This window comes from Pleurodeles waltl, chromosome 9 (assembly GCF_031143425.1).
Source record: "Pleurodeles waltl isolate 20211129_DDA chromosome 9, aPleWal1.hap1.20221129, whole genome shotgun sequence".
NCBI classification, from domain to species: domain Eukaryota; kingdom Metazoa; phylum Chordata; class Amphibia; order Caudata; family Salamandridae; genus Pleurodeles; species Pleurodeles waltl.
This window is the reverse complement of record NC_090448.1, coordinates 942,283,366-942,307,793: the sequence shown is the minus strand read 5'-3', so window position 1 is coordinate 942,307,793 and position 24,428 is coordinate 942,283,366. Positions and strand designations below refer to the sequence as shown.

Below are 24,428 nucleotides of genomic sequence, written 5' to 3'. Positions count from 1 at the left end.
GTTGAATCATTTCTGTAGCTTATCCAAACAAAAATTATAAAAAATAGGCCCAGATTTAAGAGGGTCTCGCACCTCCTTGTGCTCCATTAGCACCATTTTTTATGATGCTAATGTGGCCCAATGAGGCCAAATTCGCTCCACCATATTTACAAAGTGGTGCAATGCATGCATTGCGCCACTTTGTAACCTCTTGTGCCACATTATGCCTGTGCCAGGCTTAATGTATGCAAGAGGGGCTTTCCCCATTATGGGGACTGTGAAAATGGTGCAGTGGAATCTAAGAGATTTCACTGTGCCATTTGTAGAGGCTATTTATGACGCCTGCAAAGAGCAGGCATTAAAAAGGGGCATACCATTGTTTTCAATGGGCCCCTATGTGCTCTGCAGGATTAGTGCCACAATGTTGGTGCTAATCCTGCACAGTACATCAATAGCATCAAAAATGTTCATGCTGTTGCCCCTAACCTGTGCCAATAAATACAGCTCACACATGGTGGTGGTAGGGGGCGTTGAGGAGTTCAAGAAAAGTGGCGCTGCATTGGATGAAGCTACTTTTCTTAAATTCGGGCCACAGTATTTTAATGAAAATGTAGTTTTCCTCATAGCATCAGCTAGCTACAGCCCTGTGCAGTGAAAATAGTTTTTGGGGGCTAGTAACTGAAGGAACATGTCACTGTGAAATCCTTAGATGTCCCACTTTTAAATACTAAGAATAACACATAGGTATTTATTAATATACTTACTTCAATTAAATCAGTTCCCTGTTTCACATTCCTTTCTTTGTATTTTAGCCTCATTTAATATATATAAAGGAATGAGCGACATATCACATAGTGTACTTTGGAATAGAATACTATCTCCTACTTAACCTTTAACCTCTCGGTGCCCAGGATGTAACTGTTACGTCCAGGCAGGGGCCCACGGGGGAAGCGCTAGCACTCCCCCCAGCGGCCTGGCATCCCCCTCCCCTAAGCAGGGGTGGAAGGGAAATAACCACTAGACACCGGGGAGTTTTTCTTTTTCACTTATGTTTATACATAAGTGGAGCAGCCCCTTGGGAAAGGGCCGCTCCCCAAGGGGGCAAAATATATGTAGGCCTTTTCTGCCCCCCTTGGAGGCAGACCGGCCTATTATAACCCCTAGACTCCAGGGATATATTTTTTTATGTTTACTTTTTTTTTATATATGGGGAGCGACCCCTTAGGCAAGGGTCGCTCCCCTGGGGAGGGAATTGTCTTTAGGTCATTGCTGCCCCCCTTGGGGGCTGATCGGCCTATTTTTGTTAGGCCAGTTTCCCCCCAAGGGGGGCAGAAACCACTAGACACCAGGGATTTTTTTTTGGGGGGGGGAATTTCACACAAGGGGGCGACCCCTTTGGCAAGGGTCACTCCCCTGGGTGGAAAATTTATTTTAGGCCATTTCTGTCCCCCTTGGGGGCAGAGCAGCCTATTTTTATTAGGCTGATCTGCCCCCAAGGGGAGCAAAAACCACTAGGCACCAGGGATTTGTTTTTTGCCAATTTCACGCAAGGGGAGCGACCCCTTAGGCATGGGTCGCTCCCCTGGGGGAGTGGGGGAAATTTATTTTAGGCCATTTCTGCTCCCCTTGGGGGCAGATCGGCCTATTTCTATTAGGCCGATCTGCCCCCGGGGGTGGGGAGGCACAACCACTTAGGCACCAGGGATTGGTGTGTGTGTATGTGTGTGTTTTGTTTGGGGGGCAGGCCCTTGGGCAAGGGTCACTCCCCATGGGGGGCACATTACTATTGGCCATATACCCATCTGCCCAAAAGGGGGGCACAAAGCCCACCAGAGACCAGGGAAGATTTTTTTTCCAAAATAAGAAGGTGGGGGCATGGCCATAGCCCAACCCCAAATAAATGGGGCCAAAGTTGTTCTGCCCACCTGTGGGCAGATAGGGCAATTACCCCCGATCCACACCCGGGGGGGGGCAGAAAGTCTACTAGATGCCAGGGAATTTAAAAAAAGCAAAAAATAGTGTGGTGGTGGCTACCAACCAGTATGGGCCTGGTTATGCCCCCACCCCAACTAAAGGGGGTAACAGTCTTTCAGCTCTCCTACCACACACTAAAACATCTTATCCCGCGCAAGTAAGAGGACATTTGATTATTTTGGGTTTTGGTTTTACATTTGGGCCAAAAGAGCTTGGCTAACTCTCAAAATCGACCCACTTGGAATGGTGAGGGCTGCACTTTTTGGACTTTGGGGCTCTGCCATGTAGAAAAATCCGCAAGACATATGCACATCTGAAAACGAAACATCTGGGTGATTCCAAGGTGGTGTGCTTCACATTCAATCTGCACCATTTTCTTACCCACAATGCCCTGCAAACCTCCAACTTTGCTGGAAATCACACATTGTTCCCACATTTTTGTGATGTGACTTTCTGGAATCCGCAGGAATCCTCACAATTCCTACCACCAAGTATTGTGTCATCTATTCTGGTAAACATTCTGCTGCACTTGTCAGCCTAAAAATGTTTTTTTTCAAACTGCCCTTTTGGACCCGCTTTGGTTCCCCCTCAATTTCAACATGTTTTTGGTTCTTCCCTGTCACAGGCACTTCGCCCACCTACACAAGTGAGGTATAATTTTTACCGGGAGACTGAGAAGAACATTGGGTGGTAGGAAATGTGTCCCAGTGCAGTGATCCCACAGGGAAATGTGGGAAAAATTTGATTTCTTTTGGCTAAATTTGAGGTTTGCTGAGGTTTCTGGGTAAGAAAACATTGGGGGATCCACGCAAGTCACAGCTCACTGGTCTCCCTCGGGTGACTAGTTTTCAGAATTGTCTGGGTTTGGCAGGTTTCCCTAGATGACTGCTGAGCCCAGGACCAAAAACGCAGGTGCCCTGGCAAAAACAGGTAGTTTTGTATTTGATAATTTTGATGTGTCCATTTGAGGAATTTCCTTTCGCGGCACTAGGCCTACCCAAACAAGTGAGGTACCATTTTTATAAGGAGACTTGGGGAAACGCTAGGTGGAAGGAAATTTGTGGCTCCTCTCAGATTCCAGAACTTTGTGTAACGGAAATGTGAGGAAAAAGTGTTTTTTTAGACAAATTTTGAGGTTTGGAAAGGATTCTGGGTAACAGAACCTAGTCAGAGCCGCACAAGTCACCCAATCTTGGATTTCCATAGGTCTCTAGTTTTAAAAAATGCACAGGTTTGGTAGGTTTCCTCAGGTGCCGGCTGAGCTAGAGGGAAAAATCCACAGCAAGGCACTTTCCAAAAAGCAGCTCATGTTGAGTTGTGGGGCATTTCCTGTTGCAGGCACTAGGCCTACCCACACAAGTGAGGTACCATTTTTATCAAGAGACCAGGGGGAATGCTGCATGGAAGGAAATTTGTGGCTCCTCTCAGATTCCAGAACTTTCTGTCCCCAAAATATGAGGAAAAGGTGTTTTTTTTAACCACATTTTGAGGTTTGCAAAGGATTCTGGGTAACAGAACCTGGTGAGACCCCACAAGTCACCCCATCTTGGTTTCCCCTAGGTGTCTAGTTTAAAAAAATGCGCAGGTTTGGTAGGTTTCCCTAGGTGCCGGATGAGCTAGAGGCAAAAAAATCCACAGCTAGGCACTTTGCAAGAAACAGGTCTGCTTTCTTTGGGAGAATAGGATGTGTCCACGTTGTGTTTTAGGGCATTTCCTTTCGCGGGCGCTAGGCCTACCCACACAAGTGAGGTACCATTTTTATCGGGAGGCTTGAGGAAATGCTGGATGGATGGTAATTTGTGGCACCTCTCAGATTCCAGAACTTTGTGTCACCGAAATGTGAGGATAAAGTGTTTTTTTAGCCAAATTTTGCAATTTGCAAAGGATTCTGGGTAACAGAACCTGTTGCGAGCCCCACACATCACCCCATCTTGGATTCCCCTAGGTGTCTTGTTTTCAAATATGCGCAGGTTTGGTAGGTTTCCCTAGTTGCCGGCTGAGCTAGAGGCCAAAATCCACAGCTAGGCACTTTCCCCAAAAAAGGGCTGTTTTCTTTGGGAAAATGTGATGTTGCAAAGTTGTGTTTTGGGGCAATTCCTTTCGTGGGCGCTAGGCCTACCCACACTTACCCACACAAGTGAGGTACCATTTTTATTGGATGACTTGGGGGAAAGCTGAATGGAGGGAAATATATGGCACCTCTCAGATTCCAGAAGTTTGTGTCACCAAAATGTGAGGAAAAAGTGTTTTTTTAGCTCAATTGTGAGGCTTGCTAAAGATTCTGGGTAACAGAACCTGGTGAGAGCCCCATAAGTCACTCCATCTTGGATTCCCCTAGGTGCCTAGTTTTCAGAAATGAGTAGGTTTGGTAGGTTTCCGTAGGTGCCGGCTGAGCTAGAGGCCAAAATCTACAGCTAGGCACTTTGTTTCCTGTCGCGAGCATTAGGCCTACCCACGCAAGTGAGGTACCATTTTTAATGGGAGACTTGGGGGAACACAGAATAGCAAAACAAGTGTTATTGCCCGTTACCTTTCTCTACATTTTTTCCTTCCAAATGTAAGACACTGTGTAAAAAAGAAGTCTATTTGACAAAATGCCCTGTGATTCACATGCTAGTATTGGCACCCCGGAATTCAGAGATGTGCAAATAACTACTGCTTCTCAACACCTTATCTTGTGCCCATTTTGGAAATACAAAGGTTTTCTTGAAACCTATTTTTCACTCTATATTTCAGCAAATGAATGTATACCCTGTATAGAATGAAAACCCATTGCACGGTGCAGCTCATTTATTGGCTCTGGGTACCTAGGGTTATTGATGAACCACCAAGCCCTATATATCCCCGGAACCAGAAGAGTCCAGCGGATGTAACAGTATATTGCTTTAAAAAATCTGACATTGCAGGAAACAGTTACAGAGTAAAACGTTGAGAAAAATGGCTGTTTTTTTCACCCCAAATTCAATATTTTTTTACTTCAGCTATTATTTTTTCTAGGAAAACCTTGTAGGATCTACACAGATTACCCCTTGCTGAATTTAGAATGTTGTCTACTTTTCAGAAATGTTTAGCTTTCTGGGATCCAGCATTGGTTTCACACTCATTTCTGTCACTAACTGGAAGGAGGCTGAAAGCACAACAAATAGTAAAAATGTGGTAGGTCCCAGTAAAATGCCACAATAAAAAAGTCTGCCTGTTCCTGAAAACTGGGAAGCTGGTGATTTTAGCACCGCAAACCCTTTGTTGATGCCATTTTCAGGAAAAAACCACAAGCCTTCTTTTGCAGCCCTTTTTCCCATTTGTTTGAAAAAATGAAATTTTCACTGTATTTTGGCTTATTTCTTGGTCTCATTCAGGGGAACCCACAAAGTCTGGGCACCTCTAGAAACCTTAGGATGTTGGAAAAAAGGCCACAAATTTTGCATGGCAGCTTATGTGGACAAAAAGTTATGAGGGCCTAAACGCAAACTGCCCCAAATAGCCAAAAAAAGGCCTGGCACCTGGGGGGAAAAGGCCTGGCAGCGAAGGGGTTAAGTTTGTAAAGTCCTGCTGGTTATTAATCGGAAATGTGTGAAGCCTTCTAATTATATTCCTGGGTTGGTTTGGTTATTTCACATTTCTTCCAATTTCTAAAGATAATAGAAGATTTTGGTATCATAAGGGTGTATTACGTAGTTTAAACATAACAGTCATATAATTTCTGTTGCTTAACGGTGATCTAATCTCCATTGTTCATTACATACCTTATTTTATTGACTTGTGCAGCAGAGTATCACTTACAAGAATATTGCTCAACAAAAATGCCATAGCAAGAACATCAACTAAAATATCATAGACCAAATCACACACACACACACACACACACAGACACACACATACATATATATATATTTAGACATATATGTAAGCATGAATTTATTATTCTTATTTATAAATCCATGTTCTTTGAAAATATATATACTTTTTCAAGGTACATTGAATTGGAGTTAAATATTATAAACATATACTTATATATAAATATATAGAATCATGTATATTATTGATAATTTGACCTCCGATATGTTTGTTATACTGTTGTTGTACACTGCAAAATGTAGTATTTGTTCACCTTTTATTGGCTGCATCACTGAATTCCTATGGTCACTCCTTTTCCAAATTCCACTTAGTACACAACTTATTTTGCGTAACTGTAGGGAGGATATATTGAAAATCTGTTTCAAAACTAAATTCAGTTCTATGACGGGTGTATGGCTGTAATGGAGAGCCAACATGGGTTTTAGCATTGTTGGAGCTTTGTTCTATGACATCCTGGAAGTCTTTAGTAGTCTCTAATTATTTTTATCTTTATATTAAGCTTGCCCCACACATTAGAATGGGCAAACAAAAAGTGTAAATCTTTCATCAATGTACTGCAAGTTTTGTGCATTAGTGTCAACAAAATCTCAGTGTCAATCTCATATCAGTTGACTATGAAAGCCTCTAGCCCTAGTTTTAGTGAGAGCACAGCATCAGTGTTATTCAAAGAACATTTAAGCATCTCCAATAACTTCATGGAATGGTCATATTTGCAGATTGGCCTATCACGGAAAAAATATCTGCATGCATGGATACCCAGGTCATGTTCATTGCAGCTATATATTGACACCACATCTAAGGTTACAAGCAAGAAGTGTGGTTCCCACGTAATCCCATCTATTTTAGAAATATAATCCATGCTGTCCCTACAATAGGATGGCAAGGCCAGAACATTGGGCAGGAGGAAAAAATCAAGATACATAGAAGTATGTTCCAGAAGACTATTATTGGCAGGAATAATCTGTCTCCCGGGTGGATTCTCCTTATCCTTATGTACCTTTGGTAGCATGTAAAAACAAGGGGCAGTAGGCTTTTTTAACTAGGAGAAATTGGTATTCTTCCATAGTAGCCAAACCCCTATCCCTCCAGTCAAACATTTTGCATGCTTTTGACCTATGGACATATTATAGTCTTGAATGGTCATTTGCTTCACTGCAATACTTGTTGACATCCAATAAAACAACATTACCGCCCTTATCTGAAAGTTTGATGATTATATCACGATCATCTAAGAGGGTTTTAAGAGCATTTCTCTGTTCTTTGTTAAGATTGGACGCATAATTGTTACTTCCTTCACTCCAAATCTGCATAAGGTCTCGACTGATGACCTTGTGAAAGGTGTCAATTGAATCATGTGGAGTAGATGGATTATATATGGATTTTAGTCTAAAGGGGGTAGTTTCTGATCTATCCAATTCTAAATCCAGAAACTCCAAACATTCCTGCTCATTCGTTCAAGTCATCCCTGCTCCCTCCAATTCCCCCAAAGTAGATAAACCCTCTTTACCGCCAAAGCATAAATTATCAATTGTAACATCACGTACTAGTATAGTAAAAACATCACAAGCATGTATTTTCTTGTTTTCCTGTTGAAGAAAGATTTTTTCAATTTTAGTTTAAGTACAAAGAAAAATAGGTCAATTCTAGTTCTACAAAAATCCAAATCGGCTGTCGGGCAAAAAGACAAACTAAGTTCCAATAAGGATTGCTCCGCTGGAGTTAACTCATGTGCAGAAAGATTATTGACTTAAGGGACTTCTCACCCGTCATTTCCTTTTTGTTTGCCTTGTAGATCTCCCATGAGGCATTGTGTCTTTGAGTATTCCAGTTCCTTCTCCTTGTCCTCTTCCTTCTACGTTGCTTCTTCCTTTTCCTTTTGGTGGTCTCCCCTCTACAGTTTGATTTGTCTGTAAAACAGATATTGATCCAATGACGTGAAAGGGAGAGGGTCCCTGCTAGATGCTGCTTGTATTTCCTCATAATCAGTAGAAGAATTATCTGATTCCGATGTCACCAATTCCTGCTGCCAGAAACCTGTTTTTTTGAGCCAGTTGCCCCTTTTCTGAGAACTAAAATGACTTTCTGTGATTCTGTCCCGCAAATTTGGTGCTCTTCTAAAAGTCATTCGAGGAAAATCTTCCATAATCTGCTTTACTATAGGATCCAATTGGAGAATAGACCAGTGTTTTGTAAGAATCTTCCGTAACTGGGAGACATTGTTGGAATATGTTGGAATGAAACGTATAGGATCTTCCGATTGGTCTTCCACCACAGATGTTTTTTTTATTATGAACTAATTCTGTTCTCGGAATCTTTTCCACTCGCTGTTTTGCCTTATTAATAATGCATTTCCTGGGATTTTTTCTGGAGATGAATCTTTCTTCTGAGGCCTTCATATGTTTAGCAAATTATCCAGTTTCTCAACAAATTCTTTTAATCAGTAAGAATTTGCCATATGGTCTGTTCCATTTAGTATTGGGGGGTGGAAACTATTGCCATGTAACACTGACTTCGTGGCAGTAGCTTTTCTATGTAATGTGGCGTGTATCTCTCCTTCTCTTATATAGATTTCTGTATCCAGGAACGTCACTCGGATGTCACTGATTTCATAAGTAAATTGCAATTTGGCAGCAGTATTGTTCAAAACATTGAAATATTGAATTCAATTTCTGTGCCATCCCAAATTAGAAATAGATCATCAATGAATCTTAACCAGCTAATAACATTCTGCTGGAATCTTTCATGTTCTTCTGCCCATGCTATTCTCTGTTCAAACCAGCCCACTGTTAGATTATATATAGATATAATTATATATATATTGAAATCATTGATTGGAGCAATTTGCACAAGCACCAGATTACATTCTACAAGATCAGATTCATTTTATTAGAAGCACATAAAGTTAAACAATTTGTCCAGAATCAAAGGCTGTTGAGCCAAATCTGGGACTCAAAGGGAGTTCCCCAGATCCAAAGTCACCAGCTCTGTCCATTCAGCCACATCCATATATCTCAATATATGTGTGAAAGTCATGCACAAATGGTATGATTGTGGTGAAATAGCTTTGTGAAGTAAAAAAAATAAAAACCAGCAGCAAAATATACCTGAATGCTTACCCAGAGTATCAACAAGAGTTTGTTTTAAACTGTCTTGGAACATTGTTTAGCACCTTTGCACCGGTGCACAAGGAGGGCTAATCATTTTAAATATTACTTACGTAGAGACCAGAACTTTTACAACCACCCAAAAATTTACTTGCGACCCACAGTTTGGGAAACGGTGCTGGAGTACATTCAAAAGTGCAACTTTAGAGGATAATGCCAGTGGTCTCTAGAATATGTCTATGTATACCTGGAATATTCCCTCCCAAAATTATGTCAATCTCAGACACTACCAAACAGTGGGAATGAAATCACCCACTTCTTCACCACAGCTTAGGCATTTGTTCCCAGGGCCCTAAAGCAAGTACCACACTTGTACCGGACTTTGGTTGAATATAGTCACATATTTTGAACTATATCAGATGCAGCCTAATTGTGAATGCCACCTCCTTTGGAGCCATGAGAGCAAACATCCACTGCTTCTCCTGCATTGATCCCATACCTGCCTGCCACTTCTCCTGCAGTTTAGAGATAGTGTCAGGGGAGTTATCAGCATTTTATACAGTCTGTACAACTTCCCTGTCACGGGGAGCGAGTACATTCTTAATTTTGCCTCCAATAGGCTATATTCGGGAATCTCTCCTTGACAGCACAAAAGGGCCTAAGAGCATGTTGAAACTAGAGAATTCTTTAAAATTGTGTATGCAAGAGAGCAAAGTCTTCCTTGATCTCAGAGAACGTTTTCAGTGTTGCCCCCACAGCCACATCTCTCACCATTGAGGTACTTAATGAGTTCCATCTGAGAAGCCACCTCAAGGTAAGCACCTCCCACGTGGAGTTTCTCAGAGTCTCAAAAGTATATAAGCAGGGTATAGTGATACTTTAATAATTAAGATATTGTCTTGGACAGTCTCATCCTGTTTTTGGATGATCAGGACTCTTAGGATAGTGTTTCCAGAATGTTTCCTTTCCGGCACGTAAGCAAGTTGCAATAGCAGTTATCTCATTCAGATAATACTATTGTAATGCGCTCTACCTGGATACCAACAAGACAGTTATAGCCAAACAGCAGTTACTCCAAAATGAGGCAGCAAGGCTGATTCTGGATGTTCTTAAATGCCGATCAATTTCAGCAGGGATTTGGAAGCTCCACTTGTTACCTGTGAACAAACGTATTACCTTCAAAGCCTTATGTATTGTTCACAATGCACTGCATACTGTTGGGCCTGGAGGAATTAAAAATATGTTTCAATGGTATATTCCTCCCGATCTTCAAGTCAAAATCTTTGTGCCTAAATATAAAAAATCAAGTTGGGGAGGTAGAGCTTTTCAGTGGCCCCATCCAAGAGATGGAACTGTCTTCCTCACTTCATAATATGTCTTCAAGATCACGTGCAATTCCTCAAAGCCTTAAAAACCTGGCTTTCTGGTCCCAGATTTCTTTCCCACCTTTTCTCTACCTCCTTAGGAGTAACTGCTATCAGCACCTTGATGCCTTTGGCAAGTGTTCGCATTTAATATATATATTTTTTTATTTCATTTCATTTTCAACCAGGGAAAACATGGTTATTGTCATGCCAATGACTCAACTTCAGTTGCAAAGAGCAGGGGGTATAGGAGACATCCCTGCGTGAACCCCATCCCCAAGGCACACCAGGGTGACAATGTTGATCCCACCATTATCTGGCATGCAGCCTAGTCCTGGGCAAAATTTCAATTAAGCCAGAGTAAAAAGAGAAATTCCGGTAATTCCACATTACTCATTGATTCAGAATTACAGTTAATATTGAGATAATACCTGCTTGTGTAATTAGGAGTAAATAGGGGGAAAATCCTATCACAAGAGCATATTTAGTGAGCGTGAGTGGCTGCTCTTACTGCTGTTTATGTTCTGTCACATTTACTGCTGTTTTCTTAGCACAAAATGCATCCTCTTGTCCATTTTTGACCCAACAGTCCACATTGCACCAGGAAGCTGGTACTAAATGCTGGGAACAAGCTTCAGGAGAATCCTACCCCAAGTGCATATTTAGCGGGCATGATCATCTGTTCGCACTCAATATTCATGTTCTGTTACTTTTGGTGATATTCCTTATTGCAAGGTGCATCCTCACATCCACTTTTGACACGAGAGGGCATTTTTGCCTCAAGAAAATAGCTCTAAATACAGAATTTCTCTTCTTGCCTAATTCTGCATAATCTCACAGAATTTGGTGGTAATTCTGTGTGATTATACTACACAGAATTACGGAAGCTACAGCCAAGCCTCATGCAGCTCTATATACGTTTTCTTAATGTAAGCCAGAAAACACGGCCAGGAAGTAACTCCAGGAAAGGCAAGCAAATGCTTTTTCCAAGTCTATCAACAATTGAGCCAGCGGAGAGTGCATTCCTTGCACTCTCTGCTGTAAACCCAAGAAGGCTTGACATATATTGTGCCTGGTTGCTGTGTGAGGCAAGAAGCCACTCTGATCCTGGTGGACTACAATGTCTATGTTCGTGGCCTGTTGGGTCACCAGTATCTTTGCTAAGATTTTAACTTTCGCATCAGTTAAGGAGATTGGGCAATATGGACCCTGCCTCTTCACTGGTCACACTGATTTCCGTATATTCACAAAATGAGTCTAACAGAGAGCCAGCAGGAAGCTTCCCAAGAGTTGGACTTCCTCATATAATTCTAAGAGTGGTTGTTGTAGTTGCGAATTAAGCCATCAGGGCAGGGGTACTTCTCTGAAGACAGTTGTGCAAGATCTCCTGTATTGTGATGGGCCCATTCAGCATCTCAACATCTACGCTGTCAATCACTCTCAGTCTGTGGAAGACAGCTAGGAAGACAAGGTGTCTAATGTACTTGTGGGGCAATTCTCACACAGTCAGTTGGCAAACTCACTTGCTTCATCTGCCGAAAGCATATAGATATTGCCACCCTCTGCCACTAGGCAATTAATATGACTAGAAGTTTGATCTCTAAATGCCAACCAGTGTGTGAGTTGGCCTGTCTTGTCCCCTTGTTCATACAGTCTAGATTGTACAGCCATCCATGTCTTGAGGGACATGTCCATACTTACTTGTCCAAGCTGCATTTTAGCTTGTACAAGTTTATGAAGCACAGTTCCTGATGGGAAAGTTCTATATTCGGACTCAAATACATTCCTCTAGTTAATGCATTCCATATCTTCTTGTTTTGGTGAAATGCCACGCTAATGATCTGATCTTCTATGACTGCTTGTACACTCCCCATATCATCTGAAGAGGTATCTGGAATCAGCGTATCAAACACCTTCCGTTTTTTGACTTGTAGAGGACAGAGTATATATAGGACCACATGGAGAGGAAACAATTGAAAATGAGCTTGACTAGGAAGTGGTTCAGCAAATTTGATGTGGGTGTGAGGAAATGATATGTGAGAAAGACCTGTGCTTTCCCAAGAAAAAGGTATGCTCCCCGGTTTTAGAATGACTGTTTGTCTTACTGTTGCATGGAATTAATAAAGTCTTGCATTGGTGACTCAGGAATTATCATCAGTGAGGGGACCTGACCTATCACTTGTGTAGGCTACCAAGTCATTGAAATCTCCTATTATAGTGAAGCCATATGGAGACTCCAGGATGATACAGCTGAGGAGGTACAAGCATGCCTTAGAGATTGGAGGGAGTATGTAGCTGTACCAGTGTTATAGGCAAATCATATAAGGAGCCAGACACCGTTGCATATCACCCTCCCACATCTTTCCCACTCTGATGTATCACCAGTGGGAGGTGATTATTTGTCAATTTAGCATAGCAACTCACAGAATCCCCTCCCAAATCTAGAGTGTAAAACATCAGAAAGCCATATCGATTTAGACAATAACAGTAATCACTCAGCAGGTGGGTTCCTTGTAGCAGGAGTATATTTGCCTAGTGACTTTTAGCAGTTCCTAAACCTGCCCCTCAACCTTGTACAGGAGCCTGTTCAATTTATATGATATGCATTTCATCAGGCTCTGCAACTTATCCTGTGTAGGACTGTCCATGAATATGTGCTGATATAGTTGTTCACTTCAGCCCTGAAAAACTAAACAAAAATGCATAAACTATTGTATGAACTCCCATGCCCTCCCCTCACCTCTGAACCTGAAGAATCTGTTGACAATGAATGGTCTAACAGCACTGCGGAGGAGAGGGAGGGAGAAGAGAATGCATCTTATCCCTCCAAAATGCTCATTCACTATACATGTAACCTCTCTCTAGCCCCAAAATAATGTAAAAAACAAAGATGTTCACTCACTTTAAAGGGAATCTCTCAAGTGGAAAAGGAATATAAGAAAGGCAGAAAGAGAAAAAAAGAGAAAAACCCCTGACAGTACACACAAAATGGAAGAGAACGTGGGAGAAATATGGATAGCAGACCTCAACACTCACTAAGTCAATGATTCTGTTACTTGGAGGGCATGATTCACTTTCCTGCTCGGGTCCAGTATTAGTGTCTATCAGTAGAAGACCACAGTGGCTCCCTAATCTTCGGAGCAGATGCAATCCTAGTACCATTTTATGTCTCTGTGTTGACTTTCCATCATCCACTGGCAAGAATTGTGAGAGTTCTCCCTCCACTGGACTCTCTTTAGGCTCCATGATTCTCCTGTGCAGTAGTTTTCTCATATCTGAACTCTGTAAAAACAAGACTCTGAGTTGACGCCTCACTGCTGACCTGTTTTTGGCTTTTCTGGGTCAGTAACATTCCCAAAGGCAGTTTTTGTAGTGATTGCCGCCGAATACCCTGCCATTCCTATTTCTGTCTAGGTACAGTATTGGATGACAGCTTCTCAACCCACTCCCTTATTTCCTGAGGAACAAAAGAAACTGATTCTGAAAGAACACTTTTAACGTATCTGGGTGAATTAAGAGATACCAGAGGTCACTTAGCACTCAGTATTTGCTAAAACCCTTCAAAGGAATTGCACAGCATCTGGACATGCTTAATAAAGACCAAGAAAATGAAAATTCACTAACGGTTTGAAAATGGACAGATTCTGTTGTCCTAGCCGCTGCCAATAACCCATCTCAGTCACAATGATTCAGAGCATAGGCCACGATCAACCCTAGTGGAGTGCCTGGAAGAGACCTGCAGATGAGCTTGCGAAAGCACTCTTACCGCTTAGTTCATCTTCTTGAGTGTAGCATCTTCTAAAGTAATGTTCTTCTTGGTCTCCATGATTCACTCAACCGCCTGCCTCAGGTCCTGCCAGAGAAAAGAGATAAGGGTGATAAGAATGTGAATCACCAAGGCCATGAGGAGGGGATGTCTCATTCAATTGACCAACCAACCTCATGTCAGGCCCATTGCCTCCCATGGGTTGAAAAACACGTCTCCTACAGCAAACAAAGATCACTGGGTTGTTGAGCAGCACACTATCCAGAGTGCAGACGCTCTCCCAGTCAGCACTGCTCCCTCTTATGGGCCTCCACAGGTTGGGGCTCACACCTATTTGCCACAGCACTCACTGCACACTCTTAATTGTTGGGAGACTCACCACCTGTGCAAGCAAGGAAGGGCCACAATTTGTTCACAATGCAGGGCCCTGCCACATCCTAGACAACTCACCTCCTAATCTCTGACTCCTGTGCGAGGCCCATTCCCTCTGAGGGTCCGGTTTACAGTACAGCACACTGCTGATGACATGGCTCAGCAGGTCCACTACGCCACTCTTCCCAGCAGCTGCATGCTGCCGCCCGTCAGAGTGTCATTGCTGGGTTTGCAACGCTCCCTGTGGGGACTGGAATCATCCGGCAATACATAAATGTAATAACTAATTCCCCCCATCGAGAATTAAGCAGGATTCCTTTGGCCATGACGGAACTCTGAAGACTCGTGTCCACCATCTTGGCCCACTCTACCACACCCCCATGTAATGTAATAATTAAATACATGATCCCAAAAAAATGCCTCATTAACAGTGATATCACCTTTAAGATTATCAATTAAGACCACTCATTTTGTCTCAAAGGTATCATCAGACAATGATAAAAATGTTGATTCAGCCATTTCTTTTTCAATAACAAAGTGCCTAAGTTGACACTTTGGTAGGGATGATTTTTTCTTCTGTTTCAAAAGAAAACTCCTCAGCCTGTGGAATGCATCAAATCTCTCACAGTAGAGTTAGCCTTTTTAATAAAGAATATCTGTGTGCTGCAATGCATTCATGACATTTAATACAGATTCAATCGTTATTTTCCTTCTCTTATTCATTTCTATTGACCAAAGAGAATTAGGAGCTCATTCAGCGCCTGGCTGGAGGCCCATCAGTTCGCAAAGTCAGTAAAGACTATGGCCTCGACTCCCAAGACACATGATCACACACCATATTAAGAGATCCAGGTGAAGCAAGCAGAAGGTTATATGCCTTCAGTAGAGACACCGCTATTACTAGTCCACTGAAGGCACTGAACTTTGCCAAGCAAGTGCAGTGATTAATGTACCAGTTCAACAAATATATTTGTTTTCTGAAAACAAGGTATCAAGTTAGGAGTTTGTTTTTTATAAATCATAATAGCAATAACCCTGATGCAATTTGAGTTTTCTACTTGTGCATGGGGGATATGATGTTTTTCAAGTGTAGAAGTAAGTGACTCCACACTTTCCCAATTATTAACCAGGCAACACTTTACAAGCTTGATGGATAAATAAAAGATTGGTTTCTGTTTCCAGGAACCCTATGAGATTTGTTTGTGATTCTCACATATTTCACGAGAGACATTAGTACAATATAGGGACTGTGAATGAGAGAATTCATTTAATTGCAAGTAAACAAATTTGAAATAGTTTGGAGGGTCTGGCACATATTAACAGGAGTAGTATATAAACAGAGAAAGATGGAAACTAGTAAGGATTCTCAAAGGTTTGATAAATTGAGAACAACAGAAATAAAGTTTGGAAGAGATGCAGAAAATAAGGGAGGATAAGCAAAAACCCAACTGATGATGCTGCATAACCACAACAAGAAAGAATCATCTAAATGTGTTAACCAATGCAGACCACCATCTTAGAAAATTAATGTCCTGTCATTGGACTAATATTTTTAATGATTGTCATAATTATACGTAATTATTCTGATGAAGGCAAGAATTCACAATCTAACCACGTTTTTTTTTAAGAAAGTCAATATGTGACCAGTTATTAGGTGGTTGCCTTCATATATGATATTTTTTTAAAGCAATGACCAAATATTGTGAAAAATAAATAATCTATTAGAAATATGAATATGTTATCGCTTCTATCAGGATTTGCTAGTTAAAGTGCTGGAGAAGAGTACTTAAAATAGCATGGATAGCTGCGTTTTCATGAAATATAAGAATTTTTTTATACAAACAGCTTTAGTAAAGTGTTTGAGAAACTGACTTCAAAATTGTCAAAACGGAATGTTTCATTGTGTCTAATCTGTTTCCCTTACTTTAATTTTGAGCCAATTCACAAATATATATTTTTTTAATCTTAATTTATTTATCCATTAAATTTAATTAAGCATAAGTCAAAAACAATAGTTGTGCCATTATTTCATAATGTGTAATGTGCATCCAGACCCCCAACCCACCCATAGCAGCAGACAAATAGGAATGACCCCAACCCACATATGAAGAGAATCACCAGAGAGAATTGTGGTATAGATGTACTAGAGGGACAGGAAATAACCAAGGCAACAGCCTCTACACAAACGAGAAGGACAGTAGTAAAAGGCCCATTGGCACCCATGGGGCATTACAAATATCAACAGTGAGGTTATGAGGAGAGACCATAGCCAAATCAATGTATGTGCTAGCAAGTAAGAGTGTAAAGGAGGCCAATAGTCCTTTGAATGCGAAGTGGGGGGGGGGGTGCCAATTCAGCATACAAAACCAACTGTTCATTACGTTAGATAAGGTCTGCCAGTCATTTCTTGAACTTAGGGCACATCCTCGTCCCATCAACAAGCAGCCCTCCTATTAGCAAGAAAAAGTGCTATCCCTAGGTACCTCCTGAATGTAACATTCATGTCTTTAGCTAAGCAAGGCCATGAGGGGAGTCAGCAGGAGGTTGTCCACTATCATAGTAGATATGATAGCCGATATAATTAGAACCAGCTCGCAAACCCAGGCCTGGTGGAGGAAGTCGGCACTGGCGAGACCACATTGGTCACTTTTGTCATCCGGTGGAAGTCCAAACCTGTGCAGTCTGTCAGGAGTGTAGGATGCTCTGTGCATGAATGAATAATATGGAGTTTGCTATTGGACACTATCTGCGCACAGCAATATTGCTATTGGTCGTCCAAGAGAGTTTCCCTAATTACCCTTTCCCTCTGCAATTGTATTTCCCCCCATAGCCAGGAGTCTCCACCTGTGCAGCATGATACGATGAGGAGACCAGGTGATGAGGACTAGGGGCGTGGATCAAAGTGTGTAGGGTACTGAGGCTCAGAGGGAAAGTAAGGCACAGCTGTCCTGGTGTTGCCTTTGATAAAAAGGTAGGCAAAAATCTCCAGGGGGGAGGCTGCTGCATCTCCCAGATAGTCAGTGTGGGAATTAAGGTAACCATCTTGATATAAATCTCCCCATACCTTTAGCCCACGACACTTGACCTGGAATCAATAAAGGGATTTCTGAGTAATGGCAGTAGAGGATGATACAGATGTGGGTCTAATGGAGAGTACAGGGCACATTTATCAACCTTACGGCATAGCCATTGCCAGGCAGCCGAGGTGCATGCCACCCTGAACGAGTATCCGTCTGGTTTCTAAAAAATGAATAGGAAGAAATTGGGGCTTTATAACCCTCCTCAACAGCCAAATTAGTGAGAAATGGACTGGGATGATACCAATGGACAGCACAGTGAGCTTGGGCACATAGGTAGTAAAGCTCCATATCTGTGGCTTCAAAGAGCCCTCTGAGAAAAGTAAGATAAGGGTGTTGTATGGGATGCAATGTTGTCCTCCCACCCATTCTAGTCAAATCTGCTGCGTTTTTAATGTTTGGGAGAAAGGTCGATTGAGGTGGACCAGAATGGTCAAAATAAGGTATAAGAGCTTAGGCAGGAGGACCATTTTCATCCAGGTGATATGACCTGATAAGTACAATGGAAAGGAGATCCTTTGGGTAACTCGTTTAGTCAGGGCAAAAAGGGCGAGGCCAAAGTAAGAGTGAAGTACTTCCTCACGGTCGCTGGATAACACTATCCCCAGGTATTTAAATTTCACCTGACACCACTGAAGGAGAAAGTCTGAGCTGAACGGGAGGGTGCCCCATGGAATGGGAAAGAGTTGCAAGTTTTACGAATTGATCTGAATACCAAGAGCATGCCAAACCAAACTAACTCTCCAACAATACCATTAAGACTGGCATGCAGGTCATGACGAAAGAGATTGATGTTGTCAGCATAGAGAGAAACTAGGTGGTGTCTACTGGGGTAGCGTAAAGCATAGTCTTGATAGTGCTGCCACAGCTTGGCAGCTGAAAGCTCGAATGTTAAAACAAAAAGTAAGGGCAATGGTGAGCAGCCCTATGAGTGATCACAAATTGGGGAGATAGTGCACCATTAATATGCACCCTAGCCACTGGGTGAGAGTAAAGGAGGGCGACCTAGGACAAGGAAGGTGCAGAGAACTCTCATCTGACACATGACGGCCTGAAGAAAATTGCACTCCAGCAAGTCAGATGCCTTGGGGGAGATGAAGAAGACCACCACCGTGGCCAGATCAGGGTCAATATCTTGCAGAACTGCAAAGAATGTACCTGGTTATAAGAGGTAGAGTGCCCCAAGACAAAGCCTGACTGGTCCGGAAGTACCACAAAGGTCATGAGAAGAGACAGCCTATTAACCAGGAGCTTGGCTAGGATTTTAACAGCACATTGATCAGAGAGTGTGCTCTTAAAGACTTGCAGCATTTGGGGAGCTTACCTGGTTGGAGCATTGTAATAATCAAGGCTTCATGCATGAACAGGGGAAGCCTGTTGTTCACCCACACTTCTTTAAAAACAGCAAGTAACACTGGGGTCAAGAGGTCTGCATATGCCTTATAAAACTTGGCAGGTAGGCCATCCGACCCAGGCACCCGACCAGTAAGAAGCCACCTCCACAGGATCTCCCCTACGAGAAGTATAAAGGGTACAATAGAAAGATAAAAACATTTGAAGGAGTTTAGGAGTGTCCCCTTGTAGCTGGCCCTGCTCCCCTGTGATACCCAAAATATTGTTAGCAGACAAGGCATGCTGTATCGTGGTTGCCAGGGATCTGCCCAAGCACTCACCTTCCCCATATGCTTGTGCAGTGGCGTATTTAGACGAAAGTGGCACTTCCGAGCAGCCACTCCCTAGTATGCGGATAATGCTGACTTAAATTGTTGGGCGCGCTGCAGATTCGCCACCACAGCCTGATGAATCTCTAACTGCTTGGGGTCCTCTCCAAATTGGCTAACCTATCTCTTAGGGAGCGCAGCACTCCTCCACTCTTAGCAAGGCATAACTCCCGAACCATAACCTTCGTAGCCTCCCACACTCTGCCAACCAGCGGAACCATGCTGTCATTGCGCTTAAAGAAATCAGATATATTCTGTTAAACTCGTTCCTAACCTGCTGATCTACAAGAATAAGTGGAGATAGACGCCAGTTAACCCCCAAGGGAACGGGTGTCATTTCACAAGTATTTTTGCTACCTAAAGACCTTCGCAAATTATCAAAAGTAAAAAACTTTTCAATGTTTCTACATAAGCGTGTGATACTGTAAGAAAGTAATGCACACGTTACACACATTACACAGACAGTCATACAGGCAGGCATTTTTAGGAAAACGTTAGTGGATCGACTAAGGATATTCAAAAGTAGTTAAAATAGCTAGAGCCGATTATAAGGCTGCCCTTGACAAACGGAAATCAGAAATTAGGTCTAGGGCCTGGGACGAACTTTTGGCTGCATCCGAGCAGAAGGATACTTCTAAATTCTGGAAAGTGATAAATCACTCTTACTTTTCTGACAATAACTCTTTGGCCAATGACTGTCTTATTGCTGAGGATGTCTGGCTAACTCATTTTAGGAAAGTCTTCTGCTCAGGAACTTAGGAGATTTTGCATGTAAATCCTTCTGCACTTTTTATTTTAGACTCCAAAACTAAGGCCCCAAATATTATTTTTGATCTCCATGAGGTCAAAAATGCTATTGATAGATCAAGGCAGGGAAAGGCTCCTGGCCCTGATGGGGTTCCCGCTGATCTTTTTAAATCTGAAATTGACCTCTGGGGTCCGTTAGTTACAAATGTGTTGAATAGTGTGGTAAATAGTAACGTTCCCCTCTCATGGAAATCGGCTATTATTGTCCCCATCTTCAAAAAAGGAAACAGACAAGATCCTTCTTGTTACAGACCAATTTCCCTTATCGATTCGACGGCAAAGATTTTAGGTAGTGTGATCCTGTCCCGCTTAGAAGATTGGGTGTCCGAGGCCCAGATTTTATCTCCTATTCAATTTGGTTTTAGACCTGGTGTTGGCACAGTTGAGCAAGTCTTAAACTTGCAGCTGATACTTAGTAAATATGTGATAGTCAAAAAAGAGTCCATTCATATGGCTTTCATTGATCTAACCAGTGCCTTTGGTTTGGTTAATAGGTCAAAGTTATGGCAAATTCTGGAAGTCTTAGGCTGCGATCCGGCTCTTTTGGAGCTTATTAAACGCCTACACACACACCTAACGATTTCCGTTCAGGCCGGCTCACATGGGCAAAGAACCTCCCCCATCCCGTCAACTAGGGGTGTAAGGCAGGGATGTATCTTAGCCCTCTTTCTTTTCCTGATATACATAAATGGGCTCTATGATTCGCTGATAAAACATGCTAAGGACGTACCGAAGATGGGCCAGAGATTACTTCCAGTTTTATTATATGCTGACGGCGCAGTTTTAATCGCTTGCACTGCAAATGGTTTACAGGGAATTTTGGATGTATTTTATAATTTTATGTTGAATCTTGATCTGAAAGTAAATTACCCCAAGACCTTTGTTATGACTTGTGGCCACGTAACACAAAGTCCAAACAATTTACTATGGGAGGGCACACTCTTAACAAGGTCAAATAATTCTGTTATCTAGGCATGTACATGAGTTCCTCTTTGTCCTGGAAGACACATAGGTGGTCATTCCAACCCTGGCGGTCCATGACCGCCGGGTTGGAGGACCGCGGGAGCACTGCCGACAGGCCGGCGGTGCTCCAATGGGCATTCCGACCGCGGCGGTAAAGCCGCGGTCGGACCGGCAACACTGGCGGTCTCCCGCCAGTGTACCGCCGCCCATTGGAATCCTCCAAGGCGGCGCAGCTAGCTGCGCCGCCGAGGGGATTCCGACCCCCCCTACCGCCATCCAGTTCCCGGCGGTCCGCCCGCCGGGAACTGGATGGCGGTAGGGGGGGTCGCGGGGCCCCTGGGGGCCCCTGCAGTGCCCATGCCACTGGCATGGGCACTGCAGGGGCCCCCGTAAGAGGGCCCCTAAATGTATTTCACTGTCTGCTGCGCAGACAGTGAAATACGTGACGGGTGCAACTGCACCCGTCGCACAGCTTCCACTCCGCCGGCTCGATTCCGAGCCGGCTTCATCGTGGAAGCCTCTTTCCCGCTGGGCTGGCGGGCGGCCTGAAGGCGGCCGCCCGCCAGCCCAGCGGGAATGTCAGAATTACCGCCGCGGTCTTTCGACCGCGGAACGGTAACCTGACGGCGGGACTTTGGCGGGCGGCCTCCGCCGCCCGCCAAGGTCAGAATGAGGGCCATAGTAATTTTAAGCTCCAACAGTTGATAAGGAATAATGAAGCAATCTTTCGCTTTTCAAATAAACTAGGTCACAGACCCCCTGCACAGATGAAAACTCTTTACAATTCTAAATGCACTGCATCAGTTCTTTATGGGGCAGGCGTCTGGGGCTATAATAAAATACCGTCTCTTCAGAGTGTTGAAAATAAATTCCTGCGCAGATTACTGTTGGTCCCAAAATGCATTGCAAACATAACCTGCCACGAAGAACTTGGTCAGCGCTTTTTGGAGGATAGGGTCTCTATGGCTCCCCTATTGCTCTGGATCAGATGTTGGTCAAACCCTATGGTAAGTTTGGTCCGAGACTGTATCTCTGATTGTCTACAATTGGAAAATTCAAATAGGATTCCCTGGCTTATGTTTCTGCAAAACTCTTTTGAGAATCTAGGGCTTAGATACATGTTTGATGATCCCCATCTGTTAACCACAAACTCTAGGTCTGTCTTGAAGTCTACTTACTCCGAGCATATATCAGAACTGAGATTTTATAGTTCTCTGAAATTTAAATCTTTTGATTCCTACTCTCGGATTGTGACTGTTCCATGCCTTGAACCCTATTTGACTTGGTTTTCAAGTTTTAGAATAATTTCTTTTTTAACACTTTTTAGACTTAATCTAATTCATTTTAAGGTAGCTTTCCCTGAACCATGTTTTTGGAAAAAGAACTTACCACTTTGTCCCTGTGACTCCAAATCAACTCAGAGCACTTTGCACTTTTTTCTTTTTGCCCTTTATATGCTGCTCCTAGAGGGGCTTTCATTTTATCCACGTTACGTCTTCTTAGACCCATTCACTATAAGGAAGCCTTACTGTCTCTTCAGAGATTGCCAGATATCCAAATTTGTCACTATGTATTAGACTTTGTTACAGCTTCTCTAAGTATTAGGAAAAGGCTTACTCCTTTTTAAAAAACAATTATGTGTACGTATAGTATATTATTTTAAGCTAATATTTGTACTTTTCTGATTTTGTGATTTTTAATCATGCCTAGTATATTTATCTGTTTATGTCAAGGGGTTTCAGATTGGATGCTCATGCGGTGTTTTTAGTAATGGTTTTAAGTCTTATTTTATCTTATATTATTTACAGACTGGTAAATGTGTCTTGGTATTGCACTTTTATGGCAATTGCCGAATAAAGTTTTTGACTGACTGACTGACTGACTAAGGATATGCATTGCAAATTTCTTTATCACTAACAAAATATAAACAATTTGGGGTTTTCACAAAAAAATGCTCTTGCAACACTAGAGACCTCGAGTGTCTCTTATCAGAGTGAGAATAATACATGTTTGTGTGATATTTATTCCACCTGATGAAATCTGACGCCACCGAATAAGTGTAGATATGATCTGTATGTAGTGCAGTTACTGGCAGCCAAGGAGGCAACAATAATCCTCCCTACAAGGAAGCCTTCTTACACTTTTTCATGTGCTAGGAGTGGCATTTAGCGTGACAGTTCGCCACTACATTATGATGATATGTTTTCGACTTTTAACCTAGGCATCTGGTCACATATATATCATCACTTCAATGCAGATCTCGGTTGGCTCTCTATTATAGTATTTTAATATGCTTTTATCAGTGCGTGATGCCAATTCAAAAGATGATATTCATGTCAAATGTGCTATTCGTTTAATTTTATCAAATATACTAATAACTCTCACTAGAAGAATATTGAAAACTCAATAGTTCTGCTAAGTATATAGTCACATTACTCACACACAATTGAATTCAGAATAAATTATTCAAAAAGTGTGGTAAAGTGAATCATTGTGTCCTATTTTTTTAGATATTTGTAAAAACGTGCTGTGTTTGTTATTTTCTACGAAAAATAGAGCAGGTGAATATTTCACAATTCTACAAACTACACATTCCTATCACTACGCATAAAAATGGGATCTAGTTGCAATTGCGTGCAAATATGTAGATATGTACAAGTAAAGGAATGTAGTGATGCATGCGTAAGTTATGTCTGAGTGGCACTGTAATATATGAACGAATTAGCTAAATATAAGGGCTCAATTTAAATTGTGCCTCTAATTTGTGTCACTACTCTATTCAATTGTAAATGTCGCGACCAATAGGCTTTTTCTAATGGGTTCCAGGTCACCCGACATATAACTTGTCCTGTCGCTCAGACCTTCTATGATAAGGAATCGGCCTACCAACTACAGGCCTCTCCCTCCCAGAATGCCTTGGTCGCTTGGAGCAAATGTGTGGTAAATTCAGCCTAACATGGATATAGAGGGTAAACCAATTGTTATGGAACAGTCAAATTTATTTCAATGTCATTAGCTATGCTGTATTTTATTGCATGTCTAGGGCTAAATATTTACATAACTCCTACATGTGTGCTGGGTTTGAAGGTCATCCAAGTGACCTCTCAGATATCTGTTATGAGCTACACCAAGCCATGGTTTATCCTCTATTCATGCTGCAGGGTGCGAAACTCCTGGGTCCCATCCTGCCTATGGCAGCCTAGAATTCTCCAAGGCAGGCACGCAAAGTCTTCAACTAGCCTCTGGGACAGGTAATTATAAGTACATGTTTTCATGTTACACCGATTTTTTGACACGTGATTACAGTACCTTGTTTATGTTTTTCATAACATTCGTCAGTTGATTCCATTTCGGGAACTAGTATACATGTTGTATGTCAGTCAGATTATCGCGGTATGAATAACCTCCAAAAATGTATTCTGCAATATGAACAATCTTTACATTGT

At 42.3% G+C, this 24,428-nt stretch overlaps 1 protein-coding gene across 4 annotated transcripts in view; it reads left to right on the top strand.

Moving 5' to 3' along the window:
* Nucleotides 1-24,428, top strand: part of BEGAIN (brain enriched guanylate kinase associated) — a 1,046,953-nt gene that overhangs the window by 268,922 nt on the left and 753,603 nt on the right. For 2 of the 4 annotated variants that reach the window (XM_069208336.1, XM_069208337.1), the window contains exon 2: nt 24,144-24,233. The exons of the other annotated variants lie outside the window; for them this stretch is intronic. In XM_069208336.1, the coding sequence (XP_069064437.1) occupies nt 24,144-24,233 (90 nt within the window). The remainder of the gene's footprint in view (nt 1-24,143; nt 24,234-24,428) is intronic. 4 annotated transcript variants of the gene reach the window in all.